We start from the raw sequence: 19,453 nt of genomic DNA, 5'->3' as shown, positions 1-19,453 counted from the left end.
AGTCAATGGACCCCTGCAGTGGTACGTTCTTATTCCATTACTTTTTACGTTTCTTCAGAAACATAGTTTTATATATATTTATATATAAATACCCACATCGGAATCAAATAACACCTAGTTGCATATTCATTTAAATTATTCTCGTAGTTTAATCATGACAACTGGACTTGCTTGAGTTTCTTGAAGACGTTTCACCTCTCATCCAAGAGACTTCATCAGTTGTAACTGACTAGTTGGGAGTTCCAGATACTTATATTCTTTAGGGGCCATTAACGCTTGAGACTGGTGTGGGATTACGAAAGAACTTCCAGAAAACTTGCAGACTACAGGTCTACGCTTCAATCCTGAAGTGTTAATGGCTCCTTAAGGATAGAAATATCTGGAACTCCCAACTAGTCAGTCAAACAGATGAAGCTTCTTGGATGAGAGGTGAAACATCTCCAAGAAACTCAAGTAAATCTAGTTTCTGTGATAAACCTACGAGAACAACCATGAACTGGATGACTGAGAATCTTAATAGAAATATCCATTTGAATTTTAGATACTTTTCACAGGTTTTAGGTGCAGGCAGTGACCCGGATCAGCAGCAGCAGCAGCAGCAGTCCGGCTCCTTGCTCGTGTCTCCGGCCTCAACCTGTCGCCTCGGTTTATTTTGAGTGCGGTGGGTGGGGCTCTGACTCCCACCAATCAGAGGCGCCCTCACACAGGAACTTCCTGCTCCGGACAGAGGAGCCTGAGAACAGTTTTTTCGTCAGCTGGTTGCTGCGACTCGTAGCTACGTCAACTGTCTATGAAGACAACAACAAGTTAACTCGGGCCACTAGTGAACCAGCAGCGAGCCCTAACATGAGAGGGGGGAAGGCCCCGTCTCCGCGGTGCGAAGTTGGCAAACTTTAACAGCCAGACTCGGTCGCGTTTTCCAGCGCCGCTGGCAGCAAGCCCCATGACTGGGAGACTTTTATTGTCCTAGCTTGCTGGCTAACGTTAGCTATTTGTCTGGTGAGGTATGGCTACCAGAGAGGTGTCTTTTCGGCAGAAGTACCGTCACCCACCGGTGACTGTGAAGCAGGAGCAGGATGACGACTCGGACGCGGAGGAGCCTCACCTGGGGCTGCGGAGGGCGGACGGGCTGGAGTGTCAGATCATCCACAGCGGACATTTCATGGTGTCGTCGCCCCACAGCGAGCACCCCCCGAAGAAGGGCTACGATTTCGACACTGTCAACAAACAGACCTGTCAGACGTACCATTTCGGCAAGGCGAGCATGTCGCACCTCTCCATAGACGCGTCCCTCACCAAGCTCTTTGAGTGCATGACTCTCGCGTACAGGTAAGTCGTGCCACCGCTCACCTGCCTGCCTGAGCGTTCCGTTCCACCTCAGCCCCTCACACAGGTCGGGCTGACTCTCCTCTGTGTCCTGTAGAGATCAGCACAGTCAGGCATGGCACGCTGTGTGAAATTGCAGTCACGAGTCGTGCAACTTCCTACTTGGCCCCTCATGATCTGGAGTGAGTTTCGAGCAAATGTGAAAAAAGTACCCTTCATTGAGAAGTGTTAAAAACCCCAAGTAAGAGTCCTGCGGGCAAGTATTACCAGCAAGATGTTAATCTTCTGCAAAAAAAGTGTTCCCTGGGACTCACGATGTATGTAAATATACATATATGACGTTATCAGATTGTGCCAGAGGGTGGGGCCCATTTGAACGTATGTTACGTTTTCAGTAGGGACCACTTTCTAAGGCTCACAAGATCAATGTAGTTTTGTTTTTTTGTTGTTGACTTGATTAATGAGGTGTGATTGTCGGATGACTTTACCACTTCTCTGCCTCAAATTGTTAAGTAAAGTGACCAAGAGATATTGTTTTGGCCAAAGTTTTAATATATACAGTTTTATAGTAGTTTTGTTCAACAGTTTGAAACTAAACACCCCCTACTAAAGCTCCCAAGATAAGCTGAGGGGAACTTTTGAGATGATTAATGATGCGTATAAGAAGAACATTTCATATTCAGATCTCATTTTGGATAATTTTGCCATTTTTCTGCCTCAGACTGTTAAATGAAGCATTCAAGAGCTATTGTTTTGGCCAAAATTTTAGTATACCTCCAGTTGTATGGTAGTTTTGTTCAGCAGTTTCTAACTAAGGACCCCCTCCGGAGGCTCACAAGATAAATGTAGTGGATATCTGGCATGATTAATGGCATTTGAGAGGAGAAAAATTTAAATTTCTGTTTTATTTTGGATAGTTTTACCATTTTTTATGCCTCAAACAAATAAAGAAGCCATCAAAAATCTATTTTTTTGGACAAATTTTTAATATATATCAATTTTATGGTAGTTAGGACCTCCTCCTGTGGCTCACAAGACAAATGAAAGATAATTTTTTGGCATGATTAATGTGGTATGAGAGAAGAAATATTTATATTCGTATTTCAAGTTGGATAGCGTCACCCCTTTGGGCGTCAAAACAATTCAATTAAGCTATCAATCAAAGTATTGGTATTGGGCCAAAATAAACTGCAGAGTTTCACCGTGCCTTGCAAAAAGTACCACAGGAGGAGATACTTTCTTTCATGTCAGAAGAAATAATTGATAGTGCTCAGGGAAAGCTGGCAGGCACAGTTCCAGCATTGTTCTGTCACCATTAAATAACATAATAATCATGACATATGGCTTCCATGATGTTTATGCTGAGAGTTAATTGGTGTTTCAGTTCCTGGCTCCCTTTGTTGTCCCCAAACAAGTAAATAAACCTCACATTCCTCCTGGTGTGTAAATTAGAATAAAATAATAACAAATTTGTCTTGAATGGCACCATTCACACAAGAAGTGCAGCTTAAAATGCTTCATGAAACAAGAAACTTTCTCTGTAACTTGTGGGACTACAGCTTCCTGAGTGACTTGCTAATTATTTCTGTAGAAATGTGACACTTGGACATGTTTGCAGTTAATTTTTTCAGTTTCATAAAGTCCATAAAAAGTATTTACACAGTGAAACAAACAAACACTTAACATTCACTGGACCCAGCATATGTTTGGAATTTGTACTTGATTAAAAAAATCAAAAGCTGACGTAATGGAATTCCTGAACGGATGTTTTAGCATTACATGTGACCTGTAATCAACAACGGGCAATTATAGGATCCTTCACTAGCATCTAATATCACAACAAGGGTGGCGTCTAATCATTATTTTCATTACTGGGTAAACTAGCAATTATTTTCTCCATTAGTACAACAGTGTAGTAATTCCCAGAGTCGAACTACGTCTTCAAACTACTTGTTTGGTTCAAAAGCACCAAAACATTCAATTTAAAGTTATATAAAGAAGACAAAGCAGCACGTCTGGCTCAAGAATTTGAACCAGCAATGTTAAAACTTTTTTGCTTGATAAATGATTTGCACAATGACTCAAGTATCAACTGATAGTTGCAGCTCTAATCACAACACTGAGCCACAATTTGCGCCATAAATCCTGAGAAAATGTGATTCATAATGCAGCCCCGGCTTCTGAAAAGCCAGACTAAAACCAGGACAAAGAATGCTGATAGGTTTATAGTCTTTAAGACCATGTAAAGGCAGAGTGTTTAGATACAAACTGAAAGGTCAATATAAAGATTGGATTTAATGCAGATATTAGGAGGTGAGTTGCAAAGGAAAATGCGAGGCTCAAGTTACCCATGGGTCTCTGTTTACAGCGTTTGTAGCGATGGTGCCAGCTGCTCAGAGGATTCCCTCTGACTTTGCGTATGGCACCAAATTTGACACACAAGGCGGACTATTTATAGATGAGTTACTGTTCTGTTGTTGTCCTTCATCCTATAAGAAGAAATTATGAGTATTCACGTACACGAAAGAGCATTTACACACAACAAGAACACTGGTGAGTCCCATGAACGCTCTGGTCAGTGCTCCCATGTTTCTATCTACCCATCTACCCACTGAAACAGCGTTTTCCATTCCCCCCCCCGGAGTTCTCAGGACACTCAAATGATGACTGGTGCAAAACTGAAAACGACTGGACAGGAAGACAGATTGTTAAAGAGACACCACAGGGAGGATGAAAATAGGGAAACTGTGATCTAACCTTTGTGGACTGTGATGAACGTTGTCCTGTGAAAGCAGTTTGGAAATGACCCTTTGTTTCGTAATCACTCTCCTTTCTAAAATGTAGACATCAACTTTAGTCAGTTGAAGAAAAATGTTAATGCTGTTAATACACTCAGATGTTAAAGTTTATACAAGGATGCTTTGAGTCTGCAAAGTTTCAGTCAGCTCTGTATTATTGCATGTTTGACTCACTTGTTAAAACAAAATTGTTGACGTTCTCTGATACTGAACAGACCGTTCATATCTACAATAAAGTCGCTGTGCTTGTTTACTGTAGCCACACCAGTGCACACTGATGAGTTCCCCTTGTCTTACATTAGCAGCACAGCACTTGGTTTATATGACTCCTTCTTGTATCCATATCAAAGCTGTAAAATTCTAACCTGAATTTGACCTCAACAAACTTCGTCATGTTTGCTTTATTTCTTAGTATGCCAGTGCTGGTCAAGGTGACCTAAAAACAATGTAATGTGTGCGGTTGGATTCCCAGGGTCCAGCTGAGCTTGCTTGTTCTTGTGGAAAGAGGCAAATCATCCAATTCAGTGGTTTGTTTTAACAGATACACACCTCTGAGACTTTTTCTATACAGATTGTTCAGAAGCACATCCATGCTCGGGTTGTTGGAGCCACGTTTAGGCCACGAGTGATGGACTCTCGCTCAGTGGTACAGCGAGCAAATGTCGCTTCATGATGTTGGGGCTTGGGGGGTCGTTGTCAGATAAAAAAGAAAGATCTGGTTTGTAAGGTGAAGTTTTAAAAGAGGCAACATTTCTGTCTGTTGAGGTGTTAAAGTTGAGCCGAATGAGACAGATGTTTGTGGTAGGGATGTCCCAATTAGTAATCACACTGGTATCGGCTTTATTTAGCACCGAATACTTTGTGTCCACTGTCACACAGGTGTTGTAAAGGCCGAGCACAGTTCATCTTCTGAGTGAGTTAAATCAGCTAACATGAGCAAAAGCTGCTCTTAGACAAAACACACTCAAGTATACATTTAAAAGAAGAGATAAATCTAGTTAAGACTGCGACCAAGTGAAAAAGATTATCGAGAGGATAATAGAATTCATCGTGCTGGATGACCAGCCCAGCGCTGAAGTAGAGAACAAAGGGTTTTAGCTGTTGTTTGGAGCTTTTGGAGCCACGGTACACCTTACCTTCTCCACACTGGAGCTTTGCAATGAGCTTTGTGACCACTTACAGGATCATTCATCAGATGTGACTGCTTTTGAATTTACGACGGAGATTTTGAGTTCTGGTGTTTGCCTGATGTCGTTGCTTAGCCTCGCTGCATACTGGATTGACTCCACTTTTGATTTACAGCATGCGGTACTGCATGCCCATCAGTTTTACAGGTCTTATACAGCAAAGCATGGACTCGGTATAGGCTGATACTAAATAATAAATGACTCGGACGACATCAGATGGCATAAAACATTGATCAGGACATGTTTGGCCCCTAGTTCGGGGCATTTTCTCAGTCTGTGAAATTAGATTTGATCTTGTACGAGCAAGAAGGGCACAAAGTAGAGCACTGTGACCTTTTGAGGGGTTGAATTGTGGAGATATTCGTGATTTGCTTATAAAAGTTAGGCTAATGTTTCATAAGAAATTTCTTGTCTTTTCAGTGGCAAGTTGGTGTCTCCCAAATGGAAGAACTTCAAAGGGCTAAAACTGCTTTGGAGAGACAAGATCCGCCTCAACAACGCCATATGGAGAGCCTGGTATATGCAGTGTAAGCCCCATGTTGTCTATTATTGCCTTTCAATTGGTTTCTATCATGTGTGAGTTGAGTTGAACACAGTTTTAGTCAAGTTGCAGCATGTATCAAGACATCAGGATCTGATTCAAGAATTTCTTGGCAGAAATTGAACATGGTTCCCTTCATCCAAGCTCACATTCAAATGTTTCTTACAGCTTGCACTTAACAGTACTTGAAACATTATTTGTAAAGTCATGAACTATTGCCTCAAAGAATTCGGTTTAAGATTAATGCATCTTTGTAACTTTGCTTCAGTAGTAGCAGTTTGTTTACATGCCACGAGCAGTTTTGTGATCGTGACTGATAGCGGGTCTCATTCATGTCATAAAAATAAACACAAAGTAGGTCAAGCTTTTTATGAACTGTGAAATGAGGTGTGATCTTTCACCTAAAGCTGTTCATGCAGGCAGGGGATGATGAAACTGTCGTCTGTGTGCATGATGTTTCTACAAGACCTTCCTGTTTTTTTTTTTGTAAATTGCACTGTAAATGTCCTTTACTGGGACAAAGAAATAGGAACTGTTTTTTCATCGGGGAGTGACTTGTGTTGCTTTTTCTACCAGATGTGGAGAAAAGGGAGAATCCTGTTTGTCATTTTGTGACACCCCTGGATGGAACTATGGATTTGGATGTCCATCGTCCTGCAGAGGTAAAAAAAAAATCGAGAAGTGTGGTCACTGTTGGACAAAGGCAGCAACAAAGAGTCTGTTGTTTGTTTTCCCCAAAATCATCCTGTTGATTGTTTTATGTTCAGTCTCTTAAATGCTTAATTGTCACTCATTTTTATGTTTCCCTTGTCATTTCCCCTCTTTGTGCTGCGTGCTCTTTATGGACTTGGGTTTATTTTGCGTCCCCTTTTTTTCTCTTGCAGGCCCTCGCCACAGAGGGGAAATGCTGGAAAAGAAGAATTGAAATTGTTATAAGAGAATACCACAAGTGGAGAACATACTTTAAGAAAAGGGTACTGTATTGTTCAGCGTTTTTATAAACACACCATATTTCAGTTTTTGTTTGAGCGGTACTGAAATTTTTTGTCGACATTTTTTCTTTCTTTGGCCATAAAACATTGATATTTAACTAATGTAAAACTCACCAACTTTTTTTGTAGCTACAGAAGCACAAGGATGACGACCTATCGAGCTTGCTTAAGGTATGCAAAACTGTGTCACGCTTTATTCACCAGAGGGCTTTTCAACGCAATCATTACTATCAACATCTATTCAACCAGATGTTGATACTAATGGAACTAACCCAATCACCCACCTATTATTTATTTATTTATTTTAAAGGATCATCTTTGCAAACAAGTTCTTTTGACTGCTTTAACCTAATTTTGCTGAAATTTGTTGATACTATGTACACACAGCACTGTGCAAAAGTTTCAGGCACTAAAATGAATATGCTTTCAAAAATGCAATGATTAGTTTTTATTTCTAAGTACAGCTCTGATTTTTATACAAACTACAATAATCTTAAAAAAAAAAAATAAAAAAAAAAACCTAAAACATCTTAATACTTGGTTTGACCAGCTTTTGCCTTTAATGTGGATTTGGTCTCAGTGTTTTTGTCTCCTCACTGAATCACTGATATTGAAATCAGGGCTTTGTGGGGCCAGACGATTTGTTGTGGAACCCTTTGTTCTTCTTGTGGTTGAAGATAATTCTTAATGACTCTCGCTATACCTTTGGAGTCTTTGTCGTGCCCAGTGGTCCGTCCATCCACCCTGTTTCTTCCGCTTATCCAGAGTTGGGTTGCAGTAGCAGCAGCTTTAACAAGGTTCAAAGTGTCCCTCTCCTCAGCAACACTTTCCATTTTGTCCTGGGGGATCCAAAAGTGTTTCCAGGTCAAATTAGATTTAAAAAAATCCCTCCAGCAAGTTCTGGGTCTACCCTGGGGTCTCCTTCCAATTGAACATTCCCCAAGAACCTCTAAAGAGAGACTCCTAACCCTAACCCTGACCACTTCAGCCGGCTCTTTCTGATTCCAAGGAGTAGCGACTGTCTGTCTCTGTCACACTCTGTTTTCTCATCACTCGTGAAAAGTTCCCAAGATACTTAAACTGCTTTAGTTGAAGCAAAGGCCCCCAGCCTAAAGGGAGCAATCCACCAGTTTCTGGGTGAAAACCTTAGCCTCAGACTTGAAGGCTTTAGACTCTGCTGCACCACCAGCTCCTGCTCAGACGTGCAGGTCAATGAATGTGGGATCAATCAAATGCCTTCACGATGGCACATTGTGATGGATAAAAATCCAAACATCTACAATGCTTAAAACATTTGCACAGTGCATGAATTGCTTTGGTCAGGTCCTATCTCTTGTTGGCTGTTCACAACACTGCATGCTTGTGTGACATTAACTTGCTTGGTGGTTGCATTTGAATACTCAAAGGGGCCAGAGGAGCAGTTATCGCTGTTTGGGGAAGTGTCTCCAGACATGCTCCGTGTCTCCTTTTATCAGGATGAAGAGACTGCTGCACGCCGTGTGACTCGTAAACATAATGAACCGCCTGCCCCAATGGAGATGGACCCCCTCTTTGACATGGATGTTCTGATGTCTGAGTTTTCAGACACATTGTTCTCTACATTGGCCTCGCATCAGCCAATAGCCTGGCCCAACCCAAGGGAGATTGGTGAGACAATCATCAGATGTTTATTTTTTTTTAAACAGCAAAGACTTCCGAATTAGACTTGTGGTATCTTCTCACTCACCTGGTAGTTGATTTGATAATTAATTGTAGTTAAGCTCCTGTTTTTGCCTTTTGTTCTTTTTAAAGATATATATATTTCAGTTAGTCACAAGTAACAAACCTCCCTAAATTATGCAGCATCTCAGTGTTAGGCCTGCTGAAGGCTGGAGCTCAACAATACGTTGCGTATCTTTCAAAATACTGGCATGTTGTCCTTCTGGTCTCTCTACCTCTGCTTCTACTTTCCACAGCTCATGCTGGGAACGCAGACATGATCCAACCAGGACTCATCCCCTTACAGCCCAACCTAGACTTCATGGACTCGTTTGATCCACTGCAAGGTAGCAGCAAGGCACCACCCACAGCTGTAGCAGCCCCACACAAACTAATAATGCACACTGTACAGGAGTTAAGCGCACATGTTGTGGTAACTCTGCTGCAGCAGTTGGCTTAGCCTAACACAACAAGTAGTGTGGTTATACTAACCTCTAGCTAACATAGAGACTCTTGTTCCAGACTTATTTCACAGCCTCCGTCAGCCCGTCTTCCCCCCTGTTTCCCCCACTGCATCATCTGTCACCCCTCTACCCAGCAGCAGCTCTCAGTCACAGGTAAACACCGACCCAAGGCTGGGTCCCTAACACACACCACCATGATCGTAGTTTGTGCAAGAAGAATTTTTTTTTCTTTCGTAGTTTTAAGCTTTTTGTTAAATTTTTGAGGATTTCCGCCACATTTTCCACCATCTTTCTGCCTTAATGTAGTTACACAAAAGATCTATGTAACATAATAATCTTACTAAACTTTATTTACATAGCACTTTTCATAAATGACTTGCTCAAACTGATTAACATTAAAATTTATATTCATTGATAATCAAACTGTCACTAAAAATATGGCTAAATATTTAGCTTCTCTTTAATGCTGTCTTCCTCCTTGAAGCTCCACTGATGTGATTTATTCAGCCATATTTTGATGAAACTATAAAAGCGTGTTTCAGAGTTTCTGTTGAGACAGTAAATGTAATATGGGTCTTTGTTTGACTTTTAGGCATGAAAATATTACAGTAGCTATTAGAGCCGCGCTGAAGGCACATTTGTGTGCAGGTTTGTAAACAAAGTAGAGATTTAGCTAACATTAGCTAAAGATTTTAACACCATGAATTCCTGCTGAAGAATCAATAACCTTTATTGATAGCGTCTTCCCAACGATTTTCTAATTCAGACTCCTTTAGCCATCTGCTTTTGTTTTTTTCTGTGTGCGTATCTAAGATTAGAGAGGAGAATATCTGTGAAGTATGTTCGTGATACAACCTGATTTCAAAATCTATTCGGATTTTAAAACTCCTGTAGTGTGGGCCCAGCTGATTTTCCTATATAATTTTGTACTATAAAACCTCTTTAAAACGTATACTTCCTGAACTCTGTAAATACAAAGATAAATACAGATACTTGGACAAATATTTGTCCACCACTTTGCCATTGCCTCTACCCTCCCCTGTTATTGTAGGAGGCACATTAGGAAAGCTGTTGTTTATTGAAGTGCAGTTTGATTGCAGCTGTACAAATTCAGCTGAAGTATCAATATTAAGCAGCCAGAAAAGTCAATTACTCGTTCTAATTTGAATAATTAAAACTTTAACTTTTGATGTTGCCATTTCTGACAAGAAACCAGGCAGGAACAACAAATTGCCATCTATAATGAACCTTATTAGAACTGCATCTGTTATGTGTCATACCATATTTATAGAAATAAATATAAGTGTTTCTTTGCTTTCCTTTTGTCCTCCCTTGCCAGGTCCAGTTAATGTCTTCTATGCAGCTCAGCGGCAACCACATCACTCCCTCTTGTCCCCTGCCCATCCCCTCTCCCATGGCTGGTCAAACCAGTCGGTCAGGTGGCAGCGGAGGCACTGACTTTGTACAAAACTACTTGTCCCTTTTTCCTGGGCAGGTGACGGCCAGTGATCAAGCAGGCGTTTCCCATGATCCTCTGGCACAGTGCCTTCCAGGTCAGGACATGGGCTCAGCAGCACCCATGGTTCCCTCACCCTTGAACAACACCTCAGCACTGGATGAGACTGTAGCGCACTCTGTGATCACACACACAGCCTCCTCCACGGTCACGCCCAGCAACACAGCTACCACCTTCAGCCACAGCTCAGACTACAGCTCCATGTCCACACAACCTCCACCTCCTTCATCTCAACTCCAACCCTTGGCCGCGTTACCCAGCACTCCCGTCCACCCTCAGACGTTTGCTCTGCCTCGCCCCTTTCAGCCATGCAGTGCCAACAAAAGCCGGCCCATGCAAAGGATTGCTCCTGCTAACCCCCTCCCTCAGTCCCACCTCATCCTCACAGGTCTGTGGTTTTTGATCAACACACTGATTCTAGAAGAGATTGTTGAGCTGTTTCACTTCACCTTAATGACCACAAGATAGCGCTCAAGCTTTTCTAATTCAGTTACAGTCGTGACTCTATAATCCGACCCTTAACAATCCGAAAACCTTGCTATCCCACAGGTTTTTAGGAAAAATGAGCGGAACCCATAAAAAATAGCCTTAACATACCGAAAGCATTGGATTCTGACTCCGACATGACATTTTGTGTCACAAATAAGGATAACGGCGTATTATCTGACTTAACAAGCTGACAGATTGGCTACGTTCAGACTGTAGGATTTAATGCTCAATTCAGATTTCATCACACGCACCAAGCGTGCTCAGTGTTTGCAGAAGTAAATACAGATGGTAACGGTGGAGCGTATCTGCCACTGCCCCGCCGTCAATGTTGGAAACAGAAGTGTGACCGCTATCCTAAACTGTCATCAGCAGCCAAGTACTGCTTGTGCGTTCCGGCCACTTCCACCCTGTCGGAGCGCTCCCCAGGGGTGGAAGTGGTCCCTCCGACCCCGCCAAATATTTGGATATTCATCATTAAGTGGATCTGCGTTGTTCAGACTGTCATGAAAAGATCAGTTACAGGTTGCATAGGACAAAAGAAATCGGATTTGGGTCACTTCAGCCTGCTGTCTGAACATATTTACGTTTGATGTCAACCGACAGGCCCAATTCCTTTAGATTTTTCCATGTTGTCACAAAAGGAAGCAGTGTGTTTGAGGTGTGCCTTAAAATACATCCACGAGTGTGTCTCCAGTTAACTCAAATGTTGTCAATTTACCAATCAAAAGCCATGACATCATCATCTGGGCTTTCCCAAATAGTTTGAAGGCGAAGTAATTTTAGTGTATGTAAACTTCTGACTTTTAAGAAAGTAATAAAAAATTCTCTTAAACATTCTCTCTCTCTCTCATTAGTCTGGCATTTAGCAAATAGAAATAATTTTGGTAATCCTAACTGATCTGAAACAGGAAAAGTTTAGTCTGATTTAATGTCAGAGACAAACAAAAGGTTTTGTGTCTTTTATTACAGTGTATGTAAACTTCTGGTTTCAACTATATGTAAATCTTCTCAGCCCCATTTCCAGGTCATGCCAATGCTGTAATTGTTACACCCACACCCCTGAAAGCAGATGTGGTCTCTAACGCTGGTGTTGTTATCACTCCTTCTCATCTTGGAGCGGTATGTTTTCATCTCACTGAGCATCATCATCATTCTTTCATTTTCTTATACCAATTAGAGCTGCAGCATTTATACTTCACAGTTGACAAAAGGTGATCTGTTACAAAATGAATGAAGATCATAATTTATTGCATTGGTTCTTGTGTCTCATTTTATCTGTTTTCTTTGCTCTCTTTTCAGACTCCTGGATTTCACGTCGTCCAGAAGTCTCCCCAGCCGATTGTCCCCAAAGAAAAGTCATATTCTTCCAGTCGCAAAAATCAGAAAGCTTCCTCTACTGTTGGTGAGAAATCATTCTAACCAGACGGTGCCTCAAAACCCCAAGCCAGCTGCTCCTTTATTTGTGTTTTTTTTTTTATTTATTTTTTGAAATATTTTTTTATTTTCAGTTCACAGTCAGCCAGGATCCGGTCAAGGATCGCCATGTGGGTTAGATCAGGTTCCAAGTCCTCAGTCACTAATCAGCAGCAGTACAGCTCTTGTAAAGAATGAGCAAAATCAGGTTTGTGTCTGCTAACGTTTCTTAATAAAATAGTATAAATGTTTTGTTATTTGAATAACATGTAGGGCCTTCATATGTAAGAGCTCATTTTTGCACAGCAATGAAATGCCACTTGATATGTTAAGGTGTGTAAATGGAAAAAGTTGAAATTCAAATAACAAATGAATTAACAGACTGAACTACCCATCAGTAGTATTTCCTCTTTTCGCTGTAATATATATGACACCCTGTGTAATATGTCTGTGTAATATTTCCTCTGCTGATGAATGACAGGGCCGAAGGACAACGCACATATCTGCTGAGCAAAAGAGACGATCAAACATAAATATTGGCTTTAAGACACTCTGCGGCCTGGTTCCTACTCTAAAGTCACAGTCAAATGTAAGTCTGTGTACCCGTGCCTCTGCATAAAACTTCCACAACAGATTCCAAATATGTTTTTGCAACATATTTGCTTCTAATATTTCATTTCCTGACATACTTGTTACCTGTATGAATGGATGTGTCTATATTTTCTTCAGTTAAACATGCACAAAACTGAGGTGGTTGTCTTTGGATCAAAAGAGGAGCAAATAAATGTCAGCAAACAGCTTCAGTTATTACAATTAAAAAACACAGATCAGGCCAGAAATCTGGACCTTCGCGTTCCAAACCACATTAAGACCATTACAAAGTCAGCTCACTATCACCTGAAGAATATTTCCAGGATTAAAGGACTTATATCTCAACAGGACCTTGATAAACTGGTCCATGCATTTATCTTCAGTCACTTAGATTAATGTAACAGTGTCTTTGGAGGTCTGACTAAAAAGTCCATAAAACAACTGCCGCTGATCCAGAAAGCTGCTGCCAGAGTTTTTACCAGAACTAAAACAAAGTCGATCACATCACTCCAGTTTTGAGGTCTTTGCACTGGCTTCCGGTCTCTCAGAGGATAGACTTTAAAACACTTTTGTTAGTTTATAAAGCTCTGAATGGTTTAGGGCCCAAGTATATCAGTGACCTTTTTTACCATATGAACCGTCCACATCGCTCAGACCTCTGGTACAGGTCTGCTCTCTGTCCCCAGAGTCAGAACTAAAAATGGAGAAGCAGCTTTTAGTTTTTATGCCTCACATATCTGGAACAAACCTCCAGACAACCGCAGGTCTGATGAAACTCTCAGCTCCTTTAAATCAATGACAAAGACTTATTTATTTACTGTTGTTGCCTTTTAATTGCTTAAATTATGTTTTATTTCTATGATTTTGTCGCATGTTTTTAACGTCTGCCTTTTCAGTCATCTTTGTAATTCATTTCTTTGCCATTATAAAGCACTTTGATTTATGCATGGATTGTGCTCTATAAATAAACCTGTCTTGCCTTGTCTTATGCACTTAGATCAGTAATGCAGTCACGTTGCAGAAGACAGTGGAGTATATCGGGAAGCTCCAGCAGGAGAGGCAGGCGATGCAAGAAGAGGTCAAGAGACTACGAGAGGAGATAGAGGAGCTCAACACTTCCATTAAGTATGTTAAAGCATCTTATGTATGTCACCCAACGTATGATGTACATACGCTGGACAGACATGTAACAAATCAACCCTTTCTGCCTTCCCTCACTGCTTCTCAACAGCGTGTGTCAGGAGCAGCTGCCTGCGACGGGGGTACCAGTGAGGCGGCATCGCTTCGACCACATGCAGGAAAAGTTTAATGAATATGTCAAGAGCCGCACTCTACAGAACTGGAACTTCTGGATTGTATCCTGCAATGAAAGAGCTTCTGACTCTGGTTGCTGCGTGGTATTGTGTGAAAATTTCACTTTGATGTGGGATGCTTTTATGTTTAGGAGAAGATAGAAATGGTTGCACAACTGTATAATTTCAAAATGTTTTCATCGGGTCTTGAGGAAAATTAAGAAAGGATAGACAGCAGCTCTTCTCTAGTTCACTAATGATGGAGATTGGAGGAACTACATACACCATGCAGTGCACTCGTTATACCGAAACAGTGCAAAGATTATGTTTTGACAACTGCTTTTATCTCTAAACGTCTCCCTTAAGTTATATCTGAATGATCAAGAAGCAAGTTTAATAGTTGCATACTTTTAAATGAAAGACAAACTACTAAATGTGGAGTGAAACAGGAGAACAGAAGCCACAAAAGCACAGATTTGAGTTTGGCTCTCCTACAGCTGGTCAGGCAGAGCTGCATTTGTCCCAGTCTGCAATATACTTGATCCTTGACCATCATGTTTTCTAGTTCAGCATCATTATCAAGCCACTCTTTGAGTCTTTCAATGGGATGGTGTCAACTACAAGCAGAGCAGAGCTGTGTCAGACTACGCTGCAGTGGCTCGATCGTCACTGCTCGCTTCCGGTGCTCAGACCCAGTAAGTAAAAACACTTCTTCTCTTTAACACACACGATCTCACCTAATCAGTTGGCAGCTAAATGAATCAGCAATCATGGGAGAGGACTTCTTTCCAGCTGCAGAGTGTTTGATCGCTACTATCTGTAATTCATTTACTCGAGATGATCTGCGTCTTATCTCACCGTCTCTGTAATTTCCTGCCTTTCTTCAGTCAGCAAGCAAACAAGACATGACAAGAAATTTAACAGTGCTTCTCATTTTTTAATAAAAATACATGAAATCCTAGAAGCAGTGATTATCACATTTTCTGGTAGTATTTTATTTATTTATTTTCATCTCCCACTCGATCTGAACATTGTGCTTTAGTTGCTGACATTGGCAATTTCACTTCCAGGATCTGATAATGCAAAGTGACGTCAAATGAGGTTTATCATTACTCATAGTTTTAGCAGGTTGCTGGAGGCTGTGCAGCTGCAGAAAGTTGTCAAAGAATTAAGGTTATCACTCCCGCTTCTTAATTCCATGTGTCGTGGGGCTCTCCCTTAAAATTTTGTGATTCCTATCTCTGTCTTGTAGGCAAATCATTAGTTTAAAAAAAAAAAACCCTAAGTCACTTTTCTCGTGCGTTCTGATAAACTGAGGTTAAATGAAACAGTCATGGAAAAGGTAAATGACGAATTTGTCCACAGTTTCCTTGGAAGTAATGAACCTAAAATGTTGTTTCCGAAGGAAATTGTGCAACAAAATCAGGCTGAAGGTCAGCTGCTTTGCTGATCACTCAAAAAATGTGCATCAGTAATACTTTTTATTTGTGTTCCATAGTTTTGTGCCATGTTTCAGTATGAACAATTCACAGCATCACACACATTATACAACAGTACCTCGACAATGACAATGACGGTTAGAATTGAAAAATAGTTTTAATGGCTGAAAGAAATATTTTTCTTAGAATTGAAGTTGCACATGTTAGTAATTCCATACATGTAAAGAAAAAATGAGTGATGTGAAGGGTGTAGTTCAGCCTCAGAGGATGTGCCCTGTCCCTCAACTTTACTGAGAGTTTTAGTCTTTCTGCTGCTTGTTCTGTGGTTTTGCATTTTACATCAGATCCCACAGTTTTACTCTTTCGGTTGTCGATTTTTATCAAACCCACTTTCAGTACTGAAGTAGAAGAAGTTTTTTTTTTCCTTTTATTTTTAGAAACAAACACCTTTGCTGTCAACTTTCAATAGCAGAAACAAGACTTCACACAATTGTTCATGTTAGACACCCTCTTCTGCTGGATGTTAATGCAGATTTAAGCTAATGAAATATTAAATACATGTTAATAGCTCTTCTGCTGCTTGTTTTCTTTCACTGACTGTCCCGCAACGTCTGTAGTATTTATAGCACTACATACCATGAACAGTACAATGTTGTTTCTGGTATGCTTAATGAGTGATAAAGTCTTACGTTATGGGCGCCACTATAGCTCACCTAGTTGAGCTGGCGTCCCATGGCCCAGACGCAGTGGTTGTGGGTTCGAGTCCCGCTCATGGCCCTTTGCTGCAGGTCCTTCCCCCATTCTTCTCCCCCTACTTTCCTGTCTTTCTCTGCCCCAATAAAGCAAAAAAAACCGTTATCTTATGAAGGCCACAAGCTGAACCATGTTGGTCTAACAGTCATTTGTTCCATATACGACATGTGTTGGTGGCGTTTCGTGCTCTTCAAACTTGCCTTCCCTCCAAAAATCCCCACTCTTTTTTTTTTTAAATATCACCCTTGATTATGCCAGTATTCTATTGGACCGCGAACTTTGATTCCCACTGAATCATCAGAAATGTTATATTTAGCTGTGACCCAAGTGTTCAAGTACTTAACATCAAAATAACCCATTTTATAGTCAAGTTGTGGTTACTAAAGCGCGCTTTCCTGTTTTTCAGTGGTGCTGAGTACTCTTCGCCAGCTGAGCACAACTACGTCCATCCTCACCGATCCATCGCTGCTTCCTGAAGAAGCTGTCCAGGCTGCCACACGCACAGATGCTTCGTCTTTCTCTCAGAGGAATTGAGGTGACCCCTAAAGCCACCTGCCCCTCTTTAGCATAAACCATCAACAAAGGCATATCACTAGTTGTTCTTATAGCTGTTGAGCAAGGTCACAACGATAAATCCAAACTATGTCAGGCTTGTGTTCCCTCTGAATGTAAGGCAGGGAGAGATTTTGCTCTGTTGTACATTGAAAGTTGGGAATGATGCATGAAAGGACCTCAACAATTTTGCAAAAAAAAAAAAGGCTTTTATTACATTGTGTTTAAAATAACTACTACTTTCACCTGCTTGAGGTGACAATCTTCTTCGTACTTTATTGGATGCTGGTACTTGTGGTTTATTTCGTGAACAACAATTTATATTTAAAGTAAATGACATTTTTATTGCAAAAGCAACAATGTGTTCAAAAGGGAAATAATAAATGAATGTTAATTTTGTGCTCTTGCTCAGATGTATAAATGTCTGGATATGACGCTTTTGTTTTTTCCATCAAGAGATGAGATTAATGTGGATTTTGTAGGACTTGCTCTTAGCGTAGTTTATGGTTTTAGGAGGCTTGAAAACCTTCCAGAAAGACTTCACAGCAGATTGTAGAGCATCGACTGAAACATGGCGAAGCTGATGGCTCGTGGGCCGGTCAGCGCCTAATCAGTACCAGGAGGATGCGAGTTTGGTTGTATTTTCCATCCCTAAATTACTCAGGTGAAAGTTATTTTGCCAGTTAACGGGCATGGTTTTCTGGTGGTTTTCCGTCCATGCCGAACTTCTGCCTTCATACTTTTGCTCACTGTGTCCATTTGTAGTGATTTCAACTGCAATTTACACACAGCAGCAGCAGCAGCAGCAGCAGTAGTAGTCATCTTTAACATGTTACACACATGGATACTACTGCGCAGGTCACAGCACAGTGGAGCAATACTACTTACAGCCCTCATAGGGAGCATAGTGAAATAGCAGTACACAATATATTTATATTCACATGTACAGTGTTAAAAGATTTTTGCGCAGTAGGGGTCTTTTCTGGTCTTCGTCAGTGACTCAGGGCTACGCTTGTGTGCGTAATGTTTTTTTTTTCCATTCATCTGAACAAATCAAGTCAGGATCCTTCTCTGCAGGAATGCTTGTTGACTACAAGGGTACAGGTTATGTCACGTGGTTTAATTTTTTTTTTCTTCTTCTCATGGTTACACTAATTTATAACGTGTTAACGACAGAAGAAAACAATCAGTCTGTCACATGAAGACAGCACACAGAAACTCATAAGAAGCCATATCAAAGAGCAGTTTACCCATCCGCACAGGTCATTTGTTGTGTTACTGACATTATGGTTAACGGAGAACTGTGCTCTGTTGACGGCGTGAGAATTAGACACGATGCAGATGTAGTTAGCATGTCAGCTGTAAGGTCAAAGTGTCCTTAACTGTGCTGATTTGTCTTTTCTTTGTTTTGTTTTTTTTGTGGTTCAGCACTCCTCAGGCAGACATGGATTTTTTTTTTTATATGTATTTTTGCTTTCTTTTTGTGCAGAACAACTGAGTTTACGGTAGCACAATGCACCACTTTGATGGACGTGCAGCTTTTTGCGTGCAGTCTTTTCTTGTGAATGTGGATGAGTGTCTTTTAAATGAGAGATTTTTCTTGCTTTCAGGCTAATTTGCCTGTCGGTGTATAGATGGTGGTAGCAGTGATCAAAATTCAACACTTTTTCAATGCACAACTATTTAGTGTTGCAAAACACACATGAAGAGCTCACGTGTACCCCAAAATAATTTATACAAAAAGTTCAAATGCACCAATGAATGCAGCTATGGTTGTCATGATTGCAAGTGATAAAATTTCCCTTTTTGACTTTTTGTTTTTTAAAGAATTTTCTCTACTTCAAAGAATGACAGCACAAAAAGGCCCCTATGTTCACCTTAAGCTTAGCGTTTGTGTGATGATTTCATTTGGTTTTCTTCCTCTTTCATTCAGTGCTTTTAAATGTTTGTCATACCAGGTTGGATTTCCAGCTGTTATTTGCTGTTTTTATGAGGGGATTTTATACCGGATGATGTACAGTGTATCATTGCAGATTGGATCTGCCCATGTTAGTTCTTCCCACATTTAGTATTTTATTTGTTTTAAGAAAAGATATTTTCTTATGCTGCATTTTAGTGTTTTTTTGTTTTCTTTGTAAAATGTCTACATGCAACATGTATATTTTAAAATGCCTTAAATGATTCTGAATCACAATAAACACAAGAAAAAAGAAAAATCTTGACTTCTTCCAGCTTTATTTTTCAATAAATATTAAGTTTTATATAAATATTGCCTGCTTATCAGATGCTGATAAGTGGATCAGAACTATTAAATAACTTTCAGCAGTACAAGCTTGCTTTGTCAATCACTCAAAACCATTAAAAAATTTTATCTAAATAATTTAAGGCTGTTTAAAATAAAT

General features: G+C 40.5%; 1 protein-coding gene across 4 annotated transcripts; it reads left to right on the top strand.

Moving 5' to 3' along the window:
• The first annotated feature begins 715 nt into the window (after window positions 1-715).
• On the top strand, window positions 716-19,235 carry LOC103366649 (MLX-interacting protein-like). Of its 4 annotated transcripts, none has more exons than XM_008294426.1 (17): window positions 716-1,329; window positions 5,732-5,838; window positions 6,429-6,514; window positions 6,737-6,826; window positions 6,980-7,015; window positions 8,320-8,491; window positions 8,800-8,889; window positions 9,065-9,159; window positions 10,346-10,910; window positions 12,024-12,130; window positions 12,311-12,413; window positions 12,520-12,632; window positions 12,906-13,013; window positions 14,013-14,140; window positions 14,247-14,370; window positions 14,873-15,002; window positions 16,906-19,235. In XM_008294426.1, exons 1-17 carry the CDS (start codon window positions 1,007-1,009, stop codon window positions 17,031-17,033), a joined length of 2,505 nt encoding a protein of 834 aa, XP_008292648.1. In that variant the 5' UTR covers window positions 716-1,006; the 3' UTR covers window positions 17,034-19,235. The 4 variants fall into 4 exon arrangements, with proteins under 4 accessions (XP_008292648.1, XP_008292646.1, XP_008292645.1 ...); XM_008294424.1 differs by having other exon boundaries at window positions 8,251-8,491; XM_008294423.1 differs by having other exon boundaries at window positions 6,974-7,015; window positions 8,251-8,491.
• The last annotated feature ends 218 nt before the right edge of the window (window positions 19,236-19,453 follow it).

This window comes from Stegastes partitus, unplaced genomic scaffold (genome assembly GCF_000690725.1).
Source record: "Stegastes partitus isolate 25-593 unplaced genomic scaffold, Stegastes_partitus-1.0.2 Scaffold963, whole genome shotgun sequence".
Lineage (NCBI taxonomy): Eukaryota > Metazoa > Chordata > Actinopteri > Pomacentridae > Stegastes > Stegastes partitus.
Note: the sequence above shows the minus strand (reverse complement) of the source record. Positions and strands in the feature narration are given on the sequence as shown.

Coding starts and splice junctions, on each gene's coding strand:
- LOC103366649 (XM_008294423.1), top strand. CDS start 1,007: ATGGCTACCAGAGAGGTGTCTTTTCGGCAGAAGTACCGTCACCCACCG. Junction 12,131..12,310: donor CTCCTTCTCATCTTGGAGCG/GTATGTTTTCAT, acceptor CTCTCTTTTCAG/ACTCCTGGATTTCACGTCGT. Junction 13,014..14,012: donor CTCTAAAGTCACAGTCAAAT/GTAAGTCTGTGT, acceptor TTATGCACTTAG/ATCAGTAATGCAGTCACGTT.